This window comes from the organism of the source record quoted next, unplaced genomic scaffold (genome assembly GCF_019419815.1).
Source record: "Pyrus x bretschneideri cultivar Hongxiangsu unplaced genomic scaffold, Pyrus_bretschneideri_v1 Contig32, whole genome shotgun sequence".
NCBI lineage: Eukaryota > Viridiplantae > Streptophyta > Magnoliopsida > Rosales > Rosaceae > Pyrus > Pyrus x bretschneideri.
Window position 1 is genome coordinate 4,595,427 of NW_025999635.1, and position 24,118 is coordinate 4,619,544.

At 39.5% G+C, this 24,118-nt stretch overlaps 1 protein-coding gene, 3 long non-coding RNA genes and 1 pseudogene across 4 annotated transcripts; 1 reads left to right on the forward strand and 4 right to left on the reverse strand.

The window, feature by feature from the left end:
- Positions 1-191: 191 nt before the first annotated feature.
- Positions 192-2,704, reverse strand: LOC103940275 (probable protein phosphatase 2C 75). Its single transcript, XM_009350365.2, has 4 exons — positions 2,243-2,704; positions 1,552-1,938; positions 857-974; positions 192-583 (listed from the first exon to the last, which is right to left on the reverse strand). Exons 1-4 carry the CDS (start codon positions 2,702-2,704, stop codon positions 192-194), a joined length of 1,359 nt encoding a protein of 452 aa, XP_009348640.2.
- Positions 2,705-3,564: 860 nt separating this feature from the next.
- Positions 3,565-4,887, reverse strand: LOC108866681. Its single transcript, XR_007260576.1, has 3 exons — positions 4,609-4,887; positions 4,142-4,523; positions 3,565-4,034 (listed from the first exon to the last, which is right to left on the reverse strand). It is a non-coding gene; the product is annotated as an uncharacterized LOC108866681 (long non-coding RNA).
- A 14-nt stretch (positions 4,888-4,901) lies between these two features.
- LOC103940272 lies at positions 4,902-23,845 on the reverse strand (annotated as a pseudogene).
- Positions 15,359-16,881, reverse strand: LOC103935453. Its single transcript, XR_007260579.1, has 2 exons — positions 16,270-16,881; positions 15,359-16,161 (listed from the first exon to the last, which is right to left on the reverse strand). It is a non-coding gene; the product is annotated as an uncharacterized LOC103935453 (long non-coding RNA).
- On the forward strand, positions 19,656-21,583 carry LOC125480168. The gene is made up of 2 exons (XR_007260580.1): positions 19,656-20,160; positions 20,851-21,583. It is a non-coding gene; the product is annotated as an uncharacterized LOC125480168 (long non-coding RNA).
- Positions 23,846-24,118: the final 273 nt, after the last annotated feature.

Below are 24,118 nucleotides of genomic sequence, written 5' to 3' on the forward strand. Positions count from 1 at the left end.
AATAAGAACTAAAACTTTTGAATATATAAAGTTGAAATAAGAAAATAAAGGAGACAACATTTCTAAGCATTTTATTCCTGCCATTGGATACCATTATAAGAGACTTTCTCGAATCCAATTAAACAGCCAAAGTATTCAAAGCAAACGATTGCAACTTCCCATTTGCCCTCCCCTTTTCATTCTTCTACCCGTTAGGCACTTTTCAAATTGACAACCATGACACTTATATCGCCATGGGTTCCACGAGCTAATGCAAGGCGGCACAGCAATGTCGCTGCAAGGTTGCTTTTTGTCGATAGGATCACACCACCCCTCGCATTCTCATGGCCATCTGTGTTTGGAGGACAAAGACAGTGCTCCACGTTCCTCGGATTTGGAGCTGTAGCTCGATTCATATGGCCGCTGTTGCCACCACCTCCGCCTCCCCTGAGACACGTACAAGCTACCCTGCAGGCCATGTCATCGGGCACCACATCCCAGAGGCCGTCGTTGGCTAGAATCAAGAACTCATCTTGATCCCCTTCTCTTTTTATTATGGAAATATGAGGTTCCAATGTCACAACCGGTTTATAAATGTGCTCAACTGTTCATTAATTTACAATCCATCAAATAATTAGCACCAAGAAATAGCTTACCATTGAAGAGGCAGGAAAGCTTTTCGGAATGACATTTTCTTCAGATGATGTTACTAATGCACTCATGTTATCACTTACCAGACATGCATTTATTTACATATTCCCTACTTATGGTATAACAAGTTCATTAGTAACACTAATAACACCAATTGTGGCTCAACATCTTTTAAGAAACTTAATTACACTAATTTTTAATTAGAAGAGATATAACTGAAGATTACTTGGGTATGGGGAAAGAGACATGTTGAGAGTTCCATATACACGAACGCCGTTGTGATAGAACATCCGACCATCGACTGCACGCATCCTTTCTTGTTCATTCCACCTCTCAGATTGCAACTGATAGATAATAAAATTAGAATGTAAAATTCTAATATATTTTCTCTCTTTTATGCACTTTTTTAATATTTGGTCCATTGATGTTTCTTTGTTTTATTAAATACCAGGGTTAGGAATAAAAAAATGAAAGGAGTGCATGTGGAGGATAGATTAGAGCGAATTGAAACTTGAACTTGCACCTGAAGTAGATTTCGTCAATGAACCAAATAGCCGTTATTTAAGGTCTATGAATTTAACGAGCATTATTGGTCCCTCCACGAGATTTTTCGGTAATGTGATTATATGCAATGACATAGGACCTACAATTAGTCTCTAAACTTTCACTCTAATTTAGGGGATTTATTAGGATGATTCAGAGTGTCGGATACTATATGAATTTTTTAACAATTAAATCTTTAGTCGAAAGTCTAACGGTTAAAAAGACGGGATTATATGATACTAGAGCTATAGTCTACGTTTTGTAAAATTCAAAAACCTCAATTAACAGTTTTAGTTCAGAAACTAATTGTAAACTAAACTCAGCGATCAATTTTAAATAATTAAATTGTAAGGCAAATTAAATGTATACAAAACCAACCTTATGATAATGGGAGAGTGGGAAAGGACGCCCAGCGCGGCCAAGAACGGCGTGTGAGAAACCACAATTGGCAACCACAATATGCTGAGCTGTCAATATTGCCACAACAGCAGTGGACCCCGCAACAGGCAGTGCGTTGATATTGGGCTTGCACCCGCATGCGTGCCCGATGTTCCCACACGGGCAAGTGTCCTGGGCCAGTCGATGCATCCTCTGGAAACTCCTTTCTAGGGCCGTCGGTACCAGAGTCGGCCACCTCGCCTCCTCTTGCCCTTGCGAAGCAAAGTTCATGTTTTCATCACCATTCGCACACCCTACGGTGGTAAAGACGCGCCGCAGCTCCTCGGCTACGAATTCGTGCATCCGTTGTTTGCAAACGGTGGACACCTATACATGTGAATTTAACCACAACGTTCCCTTCTTCTCAGTTCATAAGTAGGAAAATTATCACATTAAACTAAGATCTTAAATTAAATTTTAAATATTTTGCTATAGCTTAATGTAGAGGGTACGAAATTAAAAGTATATAACGTTCGTTCTCTTGTCAAGTTTATACAATGAGAGTATCTTATGATATAAGTCTGACAAGAAAATGTTGCATGCCTGACAAGAAAACAATTTGTCTCAATGAGACAAATATGTTTTCACCATAAAAAATCCTTATATAAATATATAATTACGTAATACTTACATGAGGGTGTCCATGACCGTCATATACAGCAAAGAAATGAATAGGCTGGCCATGAAGAACATGATCGAGCCGGCAAAAGTCCTCTTTCACAAACACGGTATCGTTTAGTTCCATACTCATCTGATCTGGACGCCGACTGAACGACATTGTCCTGAATTCCGGCATTGGGTTCCTATGAAGCAAATAACGGGGAGGTGGTACTGCAGGCTTCACCGCCACCTCATGATCAGTTGGCCCTCCATCCTCCTCGTCAGATAATATTAGACAGGTCTGATCATGATCGTTTGAGATTTGCTGAGCACCAAGTACTGGGAGTGGGCGGTAGCCGGAGCTGGACCACCTGGCCCGCCTCATCTCTATTCTTCGACGGCGGCGCTCTCGGCATTGCTCCGGAGTATCAAACATCCACTCCTTCCTCAGCCTCATCTTCCACGAAACAAGTTCAGCTCGCTGCCGGGTCATAATTGTTTGATTAGGGTTTCAGAGAGAGAGAGAGAGAGAGAGAGAGAGAGAGAGAGAGAGGAAGATCTAGACAGAGAAAGATATATAGAGAGTGATGAGAGAGGGGATAAACCAGAGAAACGTGAAAGTCGAAGGTCCTGGAGAATGTGGTGACTCGTGGAAGGAGAGAAAGGTTGGGAAGCGCCACGAGAATGCTCTGCATGAGCTATGAAGCCACTACGTGGGGCCTTCTTGCTCTTGTTGCAACCGTCGATGTCAGTAACATCTTTGCCAGCTTGTGTGGCTTTGAAACAGAAAATTAATGTTTACTGAAATTCCATTATTTTATGGTAAAATGAAACAAAGTAAGCACAAAATGAAAATTACATGATAAATATGTAAGGTGTAAACCTACCTTAATTACAGAAGGTACTACAATTTTGTTATAGATTTCAAATACGATGTCAACTACTAATTGTATTTATCTAACCATTTGTGCAATGTGAAACTATATATAAAAACGCAATTGGTAGCAAAACCATTTAATATAAGATGGATTTAGTCTTGTCCTACAAACAATATAATCTGAATCGTTTACTTTTTTATCATCCTCTAAAAGTCTTTTTTAAAATAAAATAAATTGATCTGATTTAAAAGCAGTTTAGTCATCTATATCAATCAACAAACTGACAATTTATGATGAGAATACTGCAAAAACATGTGATTTGAAATCAATATGGAAATGGCAAGTGACCATTTACCACAGTGATGGAAAGTGTTCAGCCCTTGCATGATGACGTGAGTTCAAACTCCGTCAATGGTTAATCTAACACCTAATCTAACAAAATTTATGATTTGACCAAAAAAAAAAAAATCAATATGGAAACTGAACAATTATGAAATTATTGTAATCTAGTTTTGATCAACATCAATGTGATTTGAATTTGAACATGGATAATTCTACATTTCAGCGTCTGAGGCTCGACTTTCACGAAAGCACCTTCCAACGGCGAAACTATGGCGTGGTAATTTGGAACCGGAGGGCTAACGTTGGCGACAGTTCTGTGAAGTGTCAAAAGCAGGAACAAGTTGGTAATCTGCAACAACCTCCCTTTCCATTTGCAACCTGTGTTTACCAAGATCATACCTAGTCCCCATGCATTTCATACCACCTGTCCCTTCTGCGTTTCGGACTAACCCCACGGTCACAGATCACAATCCTCCCAGCAACAACGCAGCAATTCAAAGTTGCTTCCAAAACAAGGAAGTGGGATCAGGGCATGGTGAATTGCTACCAGTATACACAATACCAGTATTTTTCGCTATCAATTGAGTGAAACCCCGCCAGTGACTGAAAAAACGAAGCCTACTTCTATCAATTGAGTAGACTTAATGAAACAGACATAAAGCAAGATAAAAAGGCACAACACACCTGAAATATTGGTCAGCAACTCTTACCTGTAATTTGCCAACAACTTCCGCCTCAGGGTTTTCATGATGATTTTTTAGGCTGCGCCATGCTTTGGTTTGCACCTCCTCACGATTGGTATATAAAGAAACGAACTCCGCATCTTCTGATGTGATGCAGCTGTGTTTGCCAAAATCATATACCTAGTACATCTTCTCCATCTTTCACCACCAGTCCCTTCTATGCATTACGATTAACCACACGGTCACAGATCATACTGTTTCCGCCAACAGAGCGTGGATCCAAAGTTTCCTCCGAGCTCATGGAGCTGGGATTAGGGCTTGTTGACTTACTACGGATATACACAATAGTCAATAGACAACACACTGCCTTCATCAGCCAAAGCTTATGACTGCTGACAGAATATCAGAGCTGAAGGAACCACCAACCCAGAAAATTTAAAATAAATTTGAAAAATAGATTGATACATAAATTAGAAATTTCCCTTCTATTTTACCTTCTATTCTTGGCAATGGCATCAAAAGCGTCCCCGCATCTCTATAAGTTGCAAGCTTCCAATTTGAGAGTTGTTAAACAACAAATCGATTCAGTGTCGCAGGTAAGCTCTCAAAAAGATTTCTGCAAGCTTTAATATATATTTACAAGGAAGATAAATGGGGAATACCATCCGAAACCTCCAACAGTCACTTAAATCAAGAATTTCAGGCCAAATTTCACATTAAAAGTAGGTACCTTTTATTCTCGGAATCAGAAGCGTTCCTACATTGCTTTGAAGCTTATAGCCTTATATGAGGGTAAAGTAGAGAAGAGTAGATATTACAACCTTGTATTAAACCAATCAGGCAACGCATTAAATGATTAAGTCTATTGGAAGATGTTTCCAACTCCAACAAAGTATACGTGTCTACAATTGTTTTCCCTTTCATCAAGTGACGTGCACAAAGTATAAATCCACAATGAGTTACTGCCTCCCCAAGAGAGGATGAAACCACCATCAATTGCAAGCTGCAAATCAAATTAAGTTTTCTTTTGGGTCAACAAATCAAAATAAAAGTTGGTTTGCTAGGAATGAACACAGAGACGGCAGAAGATGACAGAGATAACGACACTCACAGAAGGCTCTTTGATGAAACGACTTCTTTTCTTGACATTGTTAATATGAAACCGAAGAGGTAACCAATCTGCAGGGTTGCATCACCACCATTCCTCCCGGGACATCAACAATTCCCAGTGAAGCCATTTCACTATGGTCATTTTCAGATGCATAATTTCTTGAAGGATGTTGCATCTCTCGCTCTGCTCATAAGAAGCATTCCTCCGCTTGACCATCCAGCCCCAGTATAGCAGCTACCCTGACTGCTCCTCTAAGCATAATTAGCAACTTCTGTCGCTGGTTCGCTACACACTTCCTGATGGGCCATTTACTCATGATTTGCATAAATAACATGAACTCCACACCTTCTGATGGAAGGGTATCGTACTGCTGCTCTGAAATCACGTACGTAGCCTCCATCTTTAACAACAAATTTGAATGTGGCCTCAGTGTAACAACGTTCATAGGCCTGCTTTCCCGTTTCAATCAAGCCATACTTAGACCATGGAACATATCCTAAGAACATGTGATCTGACTCAAGGAATCTGTCAGTTTTGAAATCCCAATCCAGCATATAGATATTGAAGCTGTACTCATGGTGATTTCCTTTGAAGGTGCAAAAGCATTGAACAGATAAATTAGATGCACAGTAATGAGCACTCTTGAAATTACTAACAGCGCATATAGCAAATCCCAGTAACTTATTGTGGAACAAATTCAGTTGTAGCTTCGCAGTTACCGAAGACCCTGTACACTGTTGGCTAAACCAATCTGGAATATCACTTCCAGGAAGAGACATATTAAAGGAAAATTGCCGGAGATGATTACCCTGCAACAATGAAAGCTCACTTAATTGGGTTTACTTTTGTGTTTTCACCTGTTTGTGTACGTACTGGTATCATTGCCTCTGTGTGTGTGTGTGTGTGTGTGAGAGAGAGAGAGAGAGAGAAACCTGATCATGACAATGAGCTTCCACAATATCCCTGAATGGATTTTTTTGTACCAGCCGGAGGCAGTTAGAAAATATGAAGTAAAGATTCATATAATGAGGCTTTGGTGTTGAAACTGTTTCCAAAGCTGTGCAATCATGTGCATCTATCTTAGTAATATTTGATGAAAGCTGTGGTATTGATATTAGTCTCCTGCAAGCTTCCAAGTTGAAATTTTTTAAACGACGAAGTCGATCCATAGTTGCAGGTAACCTCTCAAAATTGTTTCTGCACAGCACTAACGTTATCAAATGAATTAGATTCGTAACAGAATCCGGTAATTCCATCAGTTTGCTGTCACTTAAATCAAGCCATACAAGGTTTTCATAGTGTCTATGAGCCGATGGTTTCGGTAACAATGATACAAATGGGACCTTCTTTGCCTTCCATCTACCAGATAACGTTGCAGGCATGATTGAACTTGACATAGAGAATGGTTGTTCTATACCACTTCCCTCTACATCAACTTCCCTTAACGATTTTATGTTCCCCAAGTCCTTAGGCAAATAATAAAGTTTTGAACACCCAGAGAGAGTAAGACCGGTAAGGTATTCCAATTTACAGATACTGTTCGGAAGACAGACAAGGCTTTTGCAGTTTTTCATAGTTAATAACTGTTAGTGTTTCTTAAATCAACGAAGGTTTTGATGTAGATGGAGCTGAACAGAAAGCAAAATAAACCAAGACGAAAGAAAAAAGAATGGTTTCTTGTTTTTCACTCTGCAGAAACTCTTGCAGAGGAATATTTCATTACATTTCACACAGAGCACTAACTTGCTTTTACATTAACTGAAGGCCCTTAACTTGGGACCACAATAACCACTACAATTCATCCTAGACACACATCTTTCTAATCTCATGGATCACTCAACACATGGCACTCATGGCCTTTTTTTACAAAACTAGTCATTTACACTTTGCCTCATTTTGCACAAGTGGATACACCAATTTAAACAAAACTTATTCTAAATCTTTTCAGCTCAAATACTTATAGTTCAACACTCCCCTTTAAGTTTTGAGCTGATTTCACACCAAGCATATCTCGAAGATAGTTGAACCGATCCTTAGACAAAGCCTTAGTGAATATGTCTGCCACCTGCTCATTTGTTGGACAGTACACCAAATCGATTATCCCTTCCTGGAGTGCATTCTTGATAAAATGATACCTTCTGTCAATGTGCTTGGTTTTCTGATGGAAAACAGGATTTTTAGTAATTGCAATTGCTGCTGTATTATCACAGTGTACTGGAGTCGCTTCAGTTTGCATCTCACCAAAATCTTCAAGAACAAATCTAAGCCAAATGGCTTGAGCAGTTGCTTCAGAGGCACTGATGTACTCTGCTTCTGCTGTAGAGAGTGCTACACAATTCTGCTTCACTGAGGCCCACGAGAACACTCCACTGCCAAAGGAAAATGCATAACCAGAAGTACTCTTGCTATCATCAACAGATCCACCCCAATCACTATCACAGAATCCGATTAGCATTGCATTCTTTCCCTTTACATACTCTAAACCATAGTCTAAGGTTCCCTTGATGTACCTAAGCACTCTTTTGGCTGTCCCAAGATGTTTATTTGTAGGACAGTGCATGAATCGAGCTAGAAGGCTTGCAGCATACATTATATCTGGTCGAGTTGCTGTGAGATACAACAGACTTCCCACAATTCTTCGATACTGTTCCTCACTTGCTGAGCCACTGCCATCATCTTTGCATAGCTTCTCTGATGAAATCAGTGGTGTAAACACAGATTTACACTCACTCAAACCAAACTTATCTAACAAAGAAACAGCATACTTCCTTTGATGGATAAATATGCTTGTGTGAGTTTGAATCACTCCCATACCAAGGAAATGATGAAGAAGCCCCAAATCTGTCATCTCATATTTTGTCATCATGTCTTCCTTGAACTCCTTCAACATCTCAGTGCTATTCCCAGTGTACACTATGTCATCCACATAGATTGAAACTATCAGAATTTCTCCTCCCCTTGCTTTGATGTAAAGAGTAGCTTCACTCTGACTTTTCACAAACCCACAGTGAGCAAAATAGGTATCAATTTCACTATACCAGGCTCTTGGCGCCTGTTTTAGACCATACAAAGCTTTATAAAGCTTGTACACCTTGTCTTCACTCCCCTTGATCACAAAACCATCTGGTTGTTCTACATAAACTTCTTCTTCGAGTACTCCATTCAGAAAAGCAGATTTCACATCTAATTGGTATAATTTCCAACTTTTCTGAGCTGCCAAAGCAATTAGAGTCCGAATTGTATCCAGTCTAGCTACAGGTGCAAACGTTTCATTGTAATCCACACCTGGTTTCTGAGCATATCCTTTGGCTACCAGCCTTGCCTTATGCTTTTGCACTGTCCCATCGAGATTAAGCTTGGTCTTGAACACCCACTTAACCCCAATTATGGGTTTATCACTTGGTCTGTTCACCAGATCCCAAGTTGCATTCTTCTCAATCATTGACAGTTCATCTTTCATAGCCTTCATCCATGCTTCATCTTTGGCTGCCTCTTCAAACTTTTCAGGTTCCATAATACAAAGGTTGCATTGTGCCAAAACATCATCTAGATTCCTCCATTTCAATGGAGTGTGATCAAAAACTTGAGTCCTTCTTATGCTGCTGTCCACATCACTTACAGATTCATGAGAGAATGCCAGATTTGGTGACAAAGCATAATCATTTTCCTCTGAAGTTGTCTCTGATGAAATACATTTAGGCAGCACAGATAGCTCACTAGAATTAAACACAGTTACATAGTTCTCAGGAGCTGTCTTCCATTCCCAGGCTGCATTTTCATCAAACACTACATCCCTTGAGAGTATAAGCTTTTTACTAAGAGGATCATACACCCTGTACCCCTTTTCACAGGTTGCATAACCTACAAATATGCCCTTGACACTCTTTGCATCTAGTTTCTGTCTCAACTCATTTGGTGTGTGTACATAACACAGACAACCAAAGATTCTGAGATGTGCAATTCCAGGTTTTCGACCACTGAATGCTTCAAATGGAGTTACTTCTCCAAGAGCTCTTGTAGGACACCTGTTCAATATATATACAGCTGTGAGTACAGATTCTGCCCATAAGAAATATGGTAGTCCTTTGTCATGGAGCATAGCTTTTGCCATCTCAACTACAGCTCTGTTTTTCCTCTCTACCACTCCATTCTGTTGTGGAGTATAGGCCATAGATAACTGTCTTTGAATCCCTGCATCTTCACACAGCTTGTTGAATTCACAAGATGTAAATTCACCCCCTCTGTCACTTCTCAGACATTTTATCTTAAAGCCACTTTGTAATTCCACCATGGACTTGAACTTTCGAAAACAGATCAATGCATCTGACTTGTATTTCAGGAAATAAACCCACATCATTCTTGTACAGTCATCTACAAGAAGCATGAAATATTTGTTACCTCCAAGAGAATCATTCTGCATAGGGCCACACAGATCCACATGCACCAGTTCTAGAGGATTACTTGCTCTCCATGCTTGATTCTTTGGAAACCACTCTCTGTGCTGTTTCCCAAACTGACAACCTTCACAAACTTCATCCATTTCTTCTAAAACTGGGAGACCATGCACCATTTCTTTGTTCTTAAGCTGTTGAAGACCTCTAAAATGCAGATGGCCTAGTCTCTTGTGCCATATCCAAGTAGACTTAGAAATACCTGCTCTCAGTACAACCTGATCATTTGGTATCAATGTCAAAGGATAACACCTGTTCTTTTTCATTTCAACTTTGAGTACAAGACAATCCAATGAAGGTCCATCAAAGATACTACACATCTTTCCCCCAAATAACAGGTAGTAACCGTGTTCATCCATCTGCCCCACACTTAACAGATTTTCCTTCAAACCAGGTAGATACATAACTTCTTTGACATATTTTCTGCCTTTGCTAGTGTCTATCACAAGTGTACCAAAACCTGCCACATTCATGAGTTCCCCTGTGGGCATTTGAACCTTGCCAACCACATTTGTCTTCATGTCTATCAACAACTTAGAATCCCCTGTCATATGGTTGCTACAACCACTGTCTACATACCATTCTCCATTCACTTTTGATTCAGTGGTTGTGCTATTTGCATAAAACAGGTTCCCTGTCACCTCTACCTGATTAGCACAATTTGCCTTCTGCACCAATTTGCCTACTGTGCACTCTCTAGCCCAGTGACCAAACCTTTCACAGTTATAGCATTTAGGTTTCCCTTTATACCTACACTCTCCAAAGTGAAACTTAGAACATACCCTGCACTGTGGTTTGGTACCTATCTGCCCCATTGACTGTGCATTATGTGCAGAATTAGCATGAAATTTCTGCTGAAACTTAGGTTTTGAACCCCATTTCTTACCCTTATTATTCCAATTTTTCTGAAACTGAGATGAACCAGGTTGACCTTCACCCCTATTCTGCTCTTTTGGACTCACTGAGAAAGATGAGAATGCTTTCCCAGTAGTATCAACAGTATGCAGATCAAACCGTTGCTCTTGACTCTTTAAGATTGCAACTACTTCCTGCAACTCTACAGTCTCTAGACACTTTGTGTTTTCTATAACCAAACAGATAGAATCATAAGGTTTACTAAGACTGATCAACACTTTCTGCACAAGTCTCTCATTCGACAGAGATTCACCAAATGTTCTCATTTGATTAATTAACTCATTTAGCCGTGTAAGATAGCTAGATAAAGACTCATCATCTCTCATCCTAGCATATTCAAACTCTCTCCTAAGATTCTGCAGTTTCACAGATCGTACCTGATCACCACCGTGATACTCCCCGTACAACAAATCCCATGCCATTTTAGCTGACTCGGCATTGGCGATTCGTGGGAAGATCTGATCCGAGACTGCATTCTGAATGATTCCCAAAGCCTTTGCGTCTTTCATCAGAACAGCTACCATTCCTTCATCCTCCTCCGATGCTTCTCCAGCTTCCTTCTTCTTCGGATTGGAGGTTGCAATCCCCTTCTCTACCAGATTCCATAACCCAAGAGATTTGAATATCGTTGCCATTTTAATTCTCCAGAACTCGTAGTTCTCACCGGAGAAAACTGGAGTTCGCACTTCCGAGCCTCCAGATCCAGACATGTTTTGATCTGAATCGACAACTTCACCGAGCTTCAAGAGAGCTTCGATTGAGCTCAAAAATAGCTTCACAGATTTACGCCCAGATTTTAGACCCAACTAGGCTCTGAGGCCATGTTAGTGTTTCTTAAATCAACGAAGGTTTTGATGTAGATGGAGCTGAACAGAAAGCAAAATAAACCAAGACGAAAGAAAAAAGAATGGTTTCTTGTTTTTCACTCTGCAGAAACTCTTGCAGAGGAATATTTCATTACATTTCACACAGAGCACTAACTTGCTTTTACATTAACTGAAGGCCCTTAACTTGGGACCACAATAACCACTACAATTCATCCTAGACACACATCTTTCTAATCTCATGGATCACTCAACACATGGCACTCATGGCCTTTTTTTACAAAACTAGTCATTTACACTTTGCCTCATTTTGCACAAGTGGATACACCAATTTAAACAAAACTTATTCTAAATCTTTTCAGCTCAAATACTTATAGTTCAACAATAACACGAGCCCCTTACGACGTTCAATTGATGGGGATAGCTTTTTGATAGGTGTTCCATCCAAATGAAGCTCTCTTAATCCTTCCATATCTTCTGCAATCACTGGAAAGCTTTTAAGCTTTGAACAACCAGAGAGAGTAACATATCTGAGGGACTTTAGTTGACAAATGCTGCTTGGAAGACTTTTAAGTTTTGTGCATTCATTCAGGTTCAAAGTAACAAGCCCCGTAAGAATACTAATCGATGAGGGAAGTTCTTCAATTGCTGTCCGATCTAGATAAAGCTCTGATAGCTCCTGCATACTTCCTGAAATCTCTGGAAACTTATCAAGATTTGAGCAGCCAGAAAGAATAAGGGTTTTAAGAGATTTCATGTGAATTCTTCTTGAAAGAACCTGAAGTTCTTTGCACTCTTTTAGACTCAGAAAAACAAGGTTGGTAAGATCTGAAACCGATGGGTGAACTTCAGTTAAACTTGAACAACCTTCAAGATTTAGACTCTCAAGATTTTTTGCTTCAGTGACATCCGGGATTTTGTTAAGGTATTGAGAATAACTTAAATCGATGAATTCCAACCTTTCCAGACGCTGCAACAACAACCAGGAAAACATCCAATAAATAATAAGGCATCTGACAACTTAACCATTCAAAAGAAACATATGAAAAATGAATATTGTACCTTGCTTCCTTCCCAAAGTTGTTCAATCTGACTATAAGGCATTTCAAGATCAATAAGATTCTTGGGGTGGAAATTGGATGGCAAGGACTTTAAGGGGCACCCATGCCAGCATAGACACCTCAACTCATGAGAGAGAAATTTTAAATCCCCACTCATATTTTGTTTACAGTCATCATTTGGATGGGATCGGTCCTCCCATGATGCGTTTACCATGGATCGGCTGCAATGGATCTTGAGAAGTCTTAGTTTTGTCATTCTAACAAAAGCTTCAGCTTCGAAGTATACCTCTTCTGAGTTGGCCAAGTCGAGGATTATGCCTTCAACTGCTTTTGTAGCCTAGATAACGAAACAGTAGAAATTCAATGTGTGAAAATATCCAAATTTGATTTTTGTCATACTTCCGCTTTCTACTCAATATTACATGCTTAAAAGAAAGAGGTAATGAATATATCTCACCGTATTTTGCGTTAATGCACGATGAACATCTTCATAAATCCATAACCTGCTTCGTCCTCCAGGATCTTTATTAGATTCTTGGCAGACTATTTCCCACCCCATTTCTTGCAGTAAATCATGCATCTCAAGCGTATCGTAATCTGATATAGTGATGAGAGTTCTGCTAACTAGCACTCCTAATCCACTATGGGGATAAAAGCCACAACTATCAAGAATTTTAGTTACATAGTCTTTCTCCATCCCTTTAAAGAAACATGCAATATCTAGAAATATGTCCTTCTCTGATTCGTCTAACCCATCAAAGCTCTTCTAAGAACATCCTGAATTCCCATGAGCTGGGTTTTCTTTGTTTTCTTCAACACATCTTCCCACTCCCATACACTTCTGTTATCAAGCAAAGCTCCCAAGACTTTAAGCGCTAAAGGCACACCATGAGCATGTTGTATGGCAAGCCTCGAGAGACGATCATAATCTCTTGTGGGTTGGTTGGTTTTGAAGGCATACAGACTGAAGAGTTCAAGAGCTTCTGGCTCACTTAAGTTCTTGGGCTTATATACAGCATCAGCTCCACTTAGTAATTGCATATCTCTTGTTGTTATAATGATTCTACTTCCATCACCAAATGAATGCTGCCTTCCAAGTAAGGCTTCGATTTGGGATAATTTGTCAACGTCATCAAGAACAATGAAAACTTTTTTCCTTCGTAGCCCTTTCATTATCATTTTGGAACCTCGATCCAACGTGCCAAAACTCCGCACCTTTTCCTTCAATATTCTAGAAAGAAGCACTTCCTGCATATGTACTGCACCATTATTCGAGAAGCCTTCCTTAACATTTTCGAGAAAGCAGCAAGCTTCAAATTGACAAGCGATTTCATCATAAACAGCACGAGCGATGGTGGTTTTGCCTATACCTCCCAAACCCCATATTCCAACAGCGAAAACATCATTCGCCCCAGGACGTAATAGTAACTTCATTTCATCTATGTGGTAATCCATTCCAACCAAGCCATCGGCTTTGCTTGATGAGATGTGGATCAATTTGCTAAAGACATCCTCTACAATATCTTCAATAAGATTGGCATCATCCCTGTGAAGTTTTAGAACCAGCATCACGAAAGAGTCAAAGCAAAGTTAAGTTTTATAACAAGCCCAAAATAGAAAGCTAAAACTGAACAATTAGAAGGGCAATACTTGTTGTGACTAAAACCCCGGATTTGTACAGTAGAAATATGTTAATTTTCTTGATCATAAATATGCAAAAACTAATCAAATTGGTGAACGCTTAGCCATCTATATGTAAGGAAGTTAGTTGTGATCAAAACCGTGGATTTATACAGTAAAAATACATTAATAGCAAATGCATGCGAACAAATTAAACTTACTTATAATTTTTTGAATCCCAACCGGATAAATCGGTGGCTCTAGCAAGAGCGGACCTCCAGCTCTGCTCCTCCTTCACATCAACGTTAGAAACGCTTTCATGTTTAGCAAAAGCTTCTGCAAAACTTCCCTCGAGTTTACGAATATCGGATGGATCCACTTCGTAGAAAACAGGCACCACTATCTGCTTTTGTGTATCCATGCATTCCAGTATCTGGACGAGTTCTTTCAAGCACCACGTCGAAGAAGCGTAGTTTTCGGAAAAAACTACTATCGATAGCCTCGAGTCGGCAATAGCTGTAAGGAGCTCCGAAAGGTCGTTGCCTTTTCGAAGCTCTTCGCCATCAATGAAGGTGTTGATTGCTTTCTGATTCAGAGCTTTGTAGAGATGGCCGATGAAGATCTTGCGAGTGTCTTCCCCTCTAAAATTCAGGAATACATCATATTTCCAACTACTGTCCGATGAAGACGAAGAACAAGAAGAAGCAGCCGCCATTAACATCCGATGAAAGTGAAATACCTGGTCTTCAATAATTGTTTGAATTGGAGGGATGCTGAGATTGCAGGTCAACGCCCTCCCTCACTCCCTCCCTCCATTGTCGGTGAAAGCGATTCAGATTGGACTTGGTTGAATGGGCTAAAGTGTGCACTGGTGTCATTTGGAAACATGTAAGGCCCAAAGCCCGTGGGCACTTACCAGGCATTTACCATCCAATGGTAACTCTTTCTTCTTTTCTAGAGCTCATGATTTCAGACGCGACACGTTAACCATAAACATTTCTGACGTAGAACAAATGGCTGAATGAATCGAGGAGGAGATGAACTGTCAAAAGACAAAAGAATGCAGTGTGAATTTGTCTATTTGGCGTCCAAGCTCCGAATTGGACCCTTAATACCTTTTAGGAAAGAGAACGACGCCACGAGTCAAACTCATGAATTTTGGCCATTTGAAATTGTTTCAGCCTCTAAAATGCAATTTTAAGTTTATAATAAAAATTTAGACTTTTTGTTTGTTGTTCAATTTATGCCATTAGTCCTTTGAGTTGTCCCAACAGATGTACTATATTTATTTAAGCCATTTGGCTGTTCATTTGTAAGCATCAAGTTAATCAATTAAACAAAACAACCTTTGGGTTTTCAACCAAAATCTGGTGGACTCAAAAATTGTATTCTTCAAGGGCTTATGTTTGTATCTCTCTTGCTTCGTCCTGCGTCACTTCCATAGGTTATTGCAACTCTACAAAGCTTCTTGCCTGATCTCTTATATTCTAAAATCAATTGGGAATTGAGAAATTATGAATAGTTCTACATTTCAACGCACGTTGTTCTTTTGATTTTGTTCTGAGGTTGAGGAAGGAGGCTAACTATTGAGGTGTGCACCGTGATCATACAGGGTTGAATCCGCAGCTGTTGAGGCATCTTGCAGAGGCTTACGCGTGCTGTCATGAAAGGCAGACTTTATTGCAGGCGGACTCCAACTGAGTCCCAAGAAATGCTAGAGTTGCAGAGGTTCTTGGGCTTGTTAAACATAATGCTAGAGTAACGGTTCTGCGAAGTGTCAAAAGCAGGAACAAGTTGGCAATCTGTCACAACTTCCCTTTCCATTTGCATATTTTTGCCAAGATCATGCCTACTAGCTCCCACCTGTCCCTTCTGCACTCCCGAACTCATCCCACGGTAACAAATCAGTCTCCCTGGCAACAACACAGCAATTTAAAGTTGCTTCCGAAACAAGGAAGTGGGATCAGGGTTTGGTGAATTGCTACCAGCCTACCAGTATACACATACCGGTTGCTTATTTGTTGACGGCATCATTCTTCCTCTGTAGGGTGAAACCTGCCACTGACTGAAAATTCGTAATACTACTTTTATTAATTGAGTAGACATAAAGAAAAACACAAATAGCAGTATAAAGAAACAGAACACACCTGAAATATTGATTGGCAATTCTTACCTGTGATTTTGCCAAGGACACGAAGTTCCACTTCAGAGTTTTCATGATGATGTTTGGGGCTGCAACATGCTTCGGTTTTGCATTTCCTCACAATTGGCATATATAGAAATGAAACTCCGCATTCTTAAGCGATGCAGCTGTGTTTGGCAAAATCATACCTACTCGTCCTCCTCTTCCTCCTCCATCTTTCACCAACAGTCCCTTCTGCACGTTAGGATTATTCACTGCCACAAATCACAATATCCCCAGAAACAAAACGCGGATCCAAAGTTTCCTTAGAGTTCAAGGATCTGGGATCAGTGCTTGTTGACTTGCTACCGATAAACACCATAGTCTATAGAGAACACATTGCCTCCATCAGCCAAAGCTTATGAACCACTGACAGACATCAAAGCCGAAGCATCCACCACCCCGGCAAATTTTAATCAATTTGAAAAATAGATTGATACAGGAATTAGAAGTTGTCCTTATGTTTAAAAACATGAGTGTTAAATAACATTATATTTATATAAAATGTAGGGAACTGTTATTAGCACTCCAAAAATCTCATTCTACACTCCTCATAAGTGTATTTTTCTTTCTAATTGTAGAAAGTTTGGAGTGCCAAATAAGAATTTTGGAGTGCTAATAACAATTCCCAAAATGTATTGAAATCTCTCTACATTGTACCTTCTATCAGAAGCGTAGCTGCATTTCTCTATATCCACCGGTTGAGAATCCTTGAAGTTATACTTGATGAAAGCTCTGGTATTGATTTCAGTCTCTTGCAAGCTTCCAATTTGAGAGTTGTCAAACAAAGAAGTCAACTCACTGTCGCAGGTAAGCTCTCAAAAATGTTTCTGCAAAATTTTAATATTTTCAAGGAAGATAAATGGCTAATACTATCCGACACCTCCAACAGTCACTTAAACCAAGAATTTCAGGCCAGAGTGACAATAGTTTTTCACAGCAGAAGTAGGTACCTTTTATTGTCGGCGTCAAAAGCGTTCCTACATTTCTTTGAAGCTTATATGAGGGTAGAGTGGAACAAAAAGGCAGAAAGTTGTCCAATGTCACCATATTTCATGCTAAGATGAACAAAATTATGTGGGGCAAAACTGGACGGCAAGGACTCTAGAGGACATCTACGCCATAGAAGACACCTTATTTCAAGAGAGAAATTTTATACAGAAAGGAGCACAACCACACAACCAGGTACAAACTAAATTCCCTACCGCATCCACACTCATACAATCAAGGATATAAGCATTACACGCCACAATTGTAATAGTACACGATCATAGAAATAAGATCTGTCCATAGTAGGAAGTTCGCCTCCCTAAACACATGCTTTCCGGGATAGTCTAGTGAATGGCCTAGCCAGTCGATGAATGTCCTCAATAACAGGACCTAATTGACACCTTCTAATGTTTTACAGAAATTTGTTTATTCAAAAGCAATAAAACCCACAATATATCCCTCAACGTAATTATGCTTTGGTGTTGAAAGTTGAAACTATTTCCAAAGCTGTGATTTCTTGCTCATCCATGTAATTTATACTCGGTGAAAAGCTCTGGTATTTGATTACAGTCTCATTCAAGCTCCCAATTCATGATCCGTGGACCGTCGAAATCACGGCAGGCTCTCCAAGTACTTTGTACAATGCCCTCAATAAGCTTGGCATCATCCCTATTCAATATGAAAAATAGTACTTAAATTAAAAAGGGCCAAAATTAGAACCTAAAAATATTAAGATTTTATACAGAAAAATTACTCGTAATTATTGCGATCAAATCCAGGATAATCGGCGGCTGCGGTTAGAGCGTGGCGCCAACGCATCACCTTGTACATATTGTCCTTATAACTTCTCTCGAGTTGAGCAAAAGCTTTCCCAAAGGGCCCGGTGGCTCGACGAACATCAGATGGATCTACTCCATAGAAAACGGGAATCACTATCTGACCGTAACTTTTCGCACATTCTACGATTTGGATCACATCATCTAAGTACCATGGGGAAGCATAGTTTTCGGAAAAAACTACAATCGAAATCCTTGATTGTTGAATAGCTCGGAGGATTCCCGGAGTGTCAATGCCTTTAATAATCGAGGTGTAGGTGCTGACTACATTCTGATTCAGAGCATTGGTGAGATGGCTGACAAAACTCTTGCCAGTGTCTATCTCTCTATAAGTGATGAAAACTTTGCTGAATTGGAGCAATTTACTAAAAATATCTTGCACAATATCCTCAATAAACTTGGCATCATCCCTGTGGAATTTGAAAAACAGTATTGCACAATTTTCTTAAGCCGTAATGCCATATATATTCTACTAAAACACGTACATAAAATATTGTGATACCGATTTAACAGACTAAATGCTATGAAAAGCTCAAACAAAGAAAGTAGCTAAATAAAATTACCTATAATCTCGTGGATTCCAGCCTTTTAAATTGGCGGCCGTAGTTAGAGCGGACCTCCAGCTCTGCACCTCTTCGATGTTGGCATTAGAATCGCGATCATGTTGAACAAAAGCTTCGGCAAAACTTCCAGCGAGTTTACGAATATCAGACGGATCTACTTGGTAGAAAATGGGCACCACAATATGCTTATTTGTATCCAAACGATCTAGGATATGAACGAGTTGTTTTAAGCACCGCGTGGAAGATGCATAGTTTTTAGAAAAAACTACAATCGAGAGCCTTGACTCTTGGGTAGTTGCCGGGAGCTCCGGATCGCCACCATCAATGAAAGTGTATATTGCTTTCTGATCCAGCGCTTTGTAAAGATGGCCGATGAAGATCTTGCGAGTGTCTTCGCGTCTAAAATTGATGAACACATCATATCGATCACCGGATGAAACAGAAGAAGGAGAAGCAGCCATTAACAAGCACAATATCGATTCTTGCCAACTGATATAACAACTGAAATACTGGATTGATCTTCAGAGTACCCTGAAAAAGGACCGCTGGATGTTGGTCCGATCGATAGGAAGATGACTGGTGTCGGTCAAAAGCGTGTAAGTGTGGACATGAAATGAAATATTATTAAATTCCAAGTCAGTCCAGGCCAAACAATATACTTAAAAAATAAAACATCCTCTGAATTTCTGAAAAAAATAAATGCTTTATGTGTTCTTATGTCTTGTTCCAGTAATGTAATAGGAAATTCAATGGCAACAAAATAGCGCGTGATTCATTTTTTGCTTTTTATAATTATTTTTATTCGTAAAAAGAGGGGAAAAAAGGCTTTGTTTGTTATCACCATCTTCTTCCAGGAATGGATATAGGAACTGGTCCTGTTTGGCACACCGTATAAGGCACGGATAATACTAATAATACAGTGTACGGTGTTTGATGATCGTTTGGATTAAATAGGTACCGGATTAAATAATCCGGGCCCACCTTTTTTACACGGTGTTTACCCGCTTGCTTATACCGTCCAAATTCACGGTATAACTTAGTCGGGCTCGCTCTCGCTTGCGCACTCTTCCTCTCCAGGTGCTCTCTCTTCCTCTCATCCCAGGTTCGTCTTCTCAACTTCTTCTTCTTTGTTTGAATCACAGTTCGTCTTTTTAGTTTTCTTCTTCTGGGATTCCGCCCCTCCCTCTATTCTTCCCCCTCCTCCTATTTTTCTTGCAATTTTCTTTCAATTGATTGAACCTAGTTATTATTTTCTCTCTAATTATGCAATTGATTATGTAATTTTGTGTTTTAATTAGAATTTTTGAATTTTAGGGTTTGCTATTGCGGTCAAATTTAGGGTTTATTGTTGGTGTTGAATTTTAATTAGAATTTTAATGATTGGGTAGAGTGGGAGTGTGCAAGTTCACTTACCTAAATAAAACTTTGTCTCTGGCGCAACTCCTGTTTCACTCATTGTCTCGCAGCCGCAACGCAACCATACGGACAATTGGGTAAGCCAATTTCTCTTCGCTCTTGGTCTCTCTCTCTCTCTCCATCACCAGCCCCGAAAATTAAATCCAAATTGTTGTTCTTCTCAGTTTTTGCATCACTCCCTCTGAGCTTTTATCCATTTTTTAATTTTTATGTGAATTTTACTTTTTATCTGGATATATGTGTGTGTGTGTGTGTGTGTGAATAATTTCGAACTAGGGTTGTTGATTGTTGATTGGCATTTATTCCAGTTTGTAAAGTAATTGCCTTTTAGAAAAAAGAGAGTGTGAGTGAGAAATAGAGAAGAAGGGGAGAGCTGCTACCCTTCTGATGTTTCAGCTTAATTTTGATGCAACATGACACTCAATTTTGATGCAACATGAGGCGATGAATATATAATGCTTTGAGGTCATACAAAATGCCATCATAGACTAGACTTCTTTTCTCTCCGGAACTTGATGTTTTGATTTTGTGAATTCGATTCGTAACATGCTTCCTTGACTGATGAATGTCAAGACATCTTTCTGATTGGATTGTAATTTTTCCTTCTGATCACCGCAAAAGTCTATAGGATTTATTATCTGCCTATGACATTTTTTGGTAGGACTTATTAACATGCTTCCTTCCGTTTTCAGTGTTATTATGCATTCATGCTCTAGTTACTTAATTTTTTGCCATTATCTAATAATGTTATTTTATATTATCACTAGATATGGATGAAAGAAAGATTTTGGCATGCTTCTTGTTAACTTGTGGTACTTGAATATTGTGACTTGGTTGATGATGTGGTTCATGATGAATCATAATTCAGCTAGAAGGCGGAATCAGCAACTTGCACTTAGAAATTGCACATTTGTTAGGAGAATGGTACATTAATGAAGATGAAGATGAATGTGGTTCATGATGATGTGGTTCTAGAAGGCGGAATCGTACATTTGTTAGGAAATGATGTGGTTCATGATGATGAATGAGCCTGAGCACATTAATGAAGATGAAGATGAAGATGAGGGCGGAGACTAGTTCTCCCTTTTGTTGCTTGACGGTCCAGTAGTTCAAGTACCCAGAAAAGGAAGAGAGCTGCTAATGATAATGATCTTGCTGTGGCATTTAAAGAAATGCTTTCTGAATCAGTTGATAAGTTGGGTGAAGTTTTACAAGTTGCTTTTGGGAAAGGAGTGGATCAAAATCTTGAGATTGTTTCAGAATTGTCAAAGATGAATTTGTCTATTGAGGATCAAATCAAGGCACTAAATATCCTTTTCAAAAAGCCACAAAATGAGAGGACATTCTTGTCTTTGGATGGTGCAATGAAAAACGCCTTTGTACTCATGTTACTTGGACAAAGTAACCGCAATTGACATTTCAAACCAACAACAATATATTTTGTTAAAAGCTGTAGCATGCATATATTTTGTTAAAAGTAGCATGCATATATTTTGGCTATCTGGACAAACTGTTTCTTACTGAAACCAATTTGCATTTGTATATTTGGACAGGGTGCTGGGCAACTTTGTGTCCGGTGGAACTGCTCTCACACGCTGAAAGTGAGAACGATATAGCCGTTCCAATCTTCACATTGCAAGCATGACTCGATCACGTGCACAGCGCACAAATCACTTAAAAGACTCAGCTGCTATACAGCCGGCAGACATCTAACCGTTCAAAACATTTCTAATTCTAGCCGTTGATTACAACTAAGAACAAATCCATTGAAACTGAAACTGAAAGAACACCACATTGATTTAGCTCGAATTGATCTGCAACCAAGCTCATATCTAAACAGAATCGTGCTCAAACGTGTCCCTTCTGAAACATGTCCCGTCTGAAATATGTTGTACAATGTCCTCAATAAGCTTGGCATCATCCCTGCGGAATATGAAAACAGTATTGGTACTTGGTAGGAGAATGTATACTGACACCAAATCAAATTAAACTAAATGCTATGAAAGGCTCAACCCCTTAATACGAAATTAAAAGAAATTAAGAATATAAGTAAACAAAAATTACTCGTAATTCCGTGAATCCCAACCAGGTACTCTTGAATCCCAGCCAGGTAGAGTTAAATTGGTTGCTCTTGTCAGAGCGGACGTCCAGCTCTGCACCTCTTCCATCTCTGCCTTCGGAAAAGCTTCCGGCTTACAAACTTGAGATGGATCAACTTCGTAGAAAACGGGGACCACTATCTGATTTTGTTCATCCATGCATTTGAGGATCTGCACGAGCTCTTTTAAGCACCATGAGGAAGAACAGTAGTTTTCAGAAAAAACAATAATCGAAACTCGTGACTCTTTGATAGATTCCAGGAGCTCCGAAAGGCTGTTGCCTTTTCCAAGCTCTTCATCATCCATGAAGGTGTTGATTACTTTTTGAGACAGAGCTTTGTATAGATGGCTGACAAAACTCTTGCGAGTATCTTCACCTCTAAAATTGAGAAAGACATCGTATTTCCCAAGACGGGCAGACCTTGAGAAGTGGATCAACTTGTCAAAAACATGTTGTACGATTTCCTTAATCATGTCGGCTTCATTCCTGCAGATGTGAAATTTCAAAAACAGCACTGCACAATTTCCTTAGGTAGTAATGTCATATAACTATTTATGTACGCATGTATGCATATACCGTCTCTATTGAGGGATCTCTCCGTCGCTAGAGATTTTTTAACAATCTGAATCATCTATATTGTGATATTACATCATTCACAATCATTTTTTCTACAAATTAGATTAATCCGACCCCTTAATGTTCTTCCAAAAAACACTAAAGTGATCACTATAATTCAACAGTCAAATGATTTTTGATTTGGATGATTTTTTGTAAAAATAATCCTTCAGTAAGACCTAAAAGGCATATAAACGGTTTAGACCTGTACATATACTATACATGTAAGGATGTGAAACTTTAATTCAGATTACCTATATTCTTGTATATCCCAGCCAACAGAACGGGTGGCTTCATTTAGAGCGCACCTCCATCGAAGCGCAGCCTCTTTCATTTGGCGGTCATATTTTTCAAAAGCTTTCCCAAAACATCCGGTGGCTCGACGAACATCTGCAGAATCTACTCCGTAGAAAATGGGCACCAACAGCTGGCCCATTGTATGACCGCATTTCAAAATATGGACCAGTTGGTCGAGGCAGCATCTGGAAGAAGCGTAGTTTTCAGAAAAAACTACAATCGAAAGCGTCGACCGTTCGACGGCTTCTAGGAGCTTCACCGAAGTTAGGTCGCCTCTGTTAATTTCTTCAGCATAAAAGAACGCACTGATTGATTTCTGATCGAAAACTCTGAGCAGACGGCTGACAAAACTCCTGCTGCTGGTGTCTTCGCCTCTGTTAATTTCTTCAGCATCCACGTATGTACTGATTGATTTCTGATTGAAAGCTCTGAGCAGATGGCTGACAAAACCCCTGCCGGTGTCTTTGCCTCTAAAACTGACGAAAACATCATATTTCCTACTAAGGTCGTGGGATACTGAAGAAGAAGAAGAAGAAAGAGCCATTGATGTAAGAACTAAAATACTCGATTGTTGGAGCTAGGAGTCCAACGATTACTGGAAAGTTGTACCCGAACAGAAACAATTGATAACTGGAAAATATGGTCCAATCGATAGGCAGATGAGTGGCCTCGATCCAAAGATACGCGTTCTCTCGGGCGGGTGAAGAAATGTAGGCTAAGAAAGTCAATGAGTCAGTGACCATGATAATGCGCGTTTTTTCTATTAAACTATGAAAGTTGTTCGATTGTGTACCTTTCGTTGTATTTCTTCGAATTTAGGTTGAAAGTGTGACAAAAGAGTAGGTGTGAAAAGGACAAAACAAATTTGCTTTTTTTAAAGTGACTCCATGATGACAGAGAGATAATGTTACCGTCATACGGAACGGTACATCACGTATCGTTATATAAATGATGGGATATATGTGTTAAAAAATTAATAATTTAAAAAATAAAATTTTCCACCATTTACATAAAAACACGTAG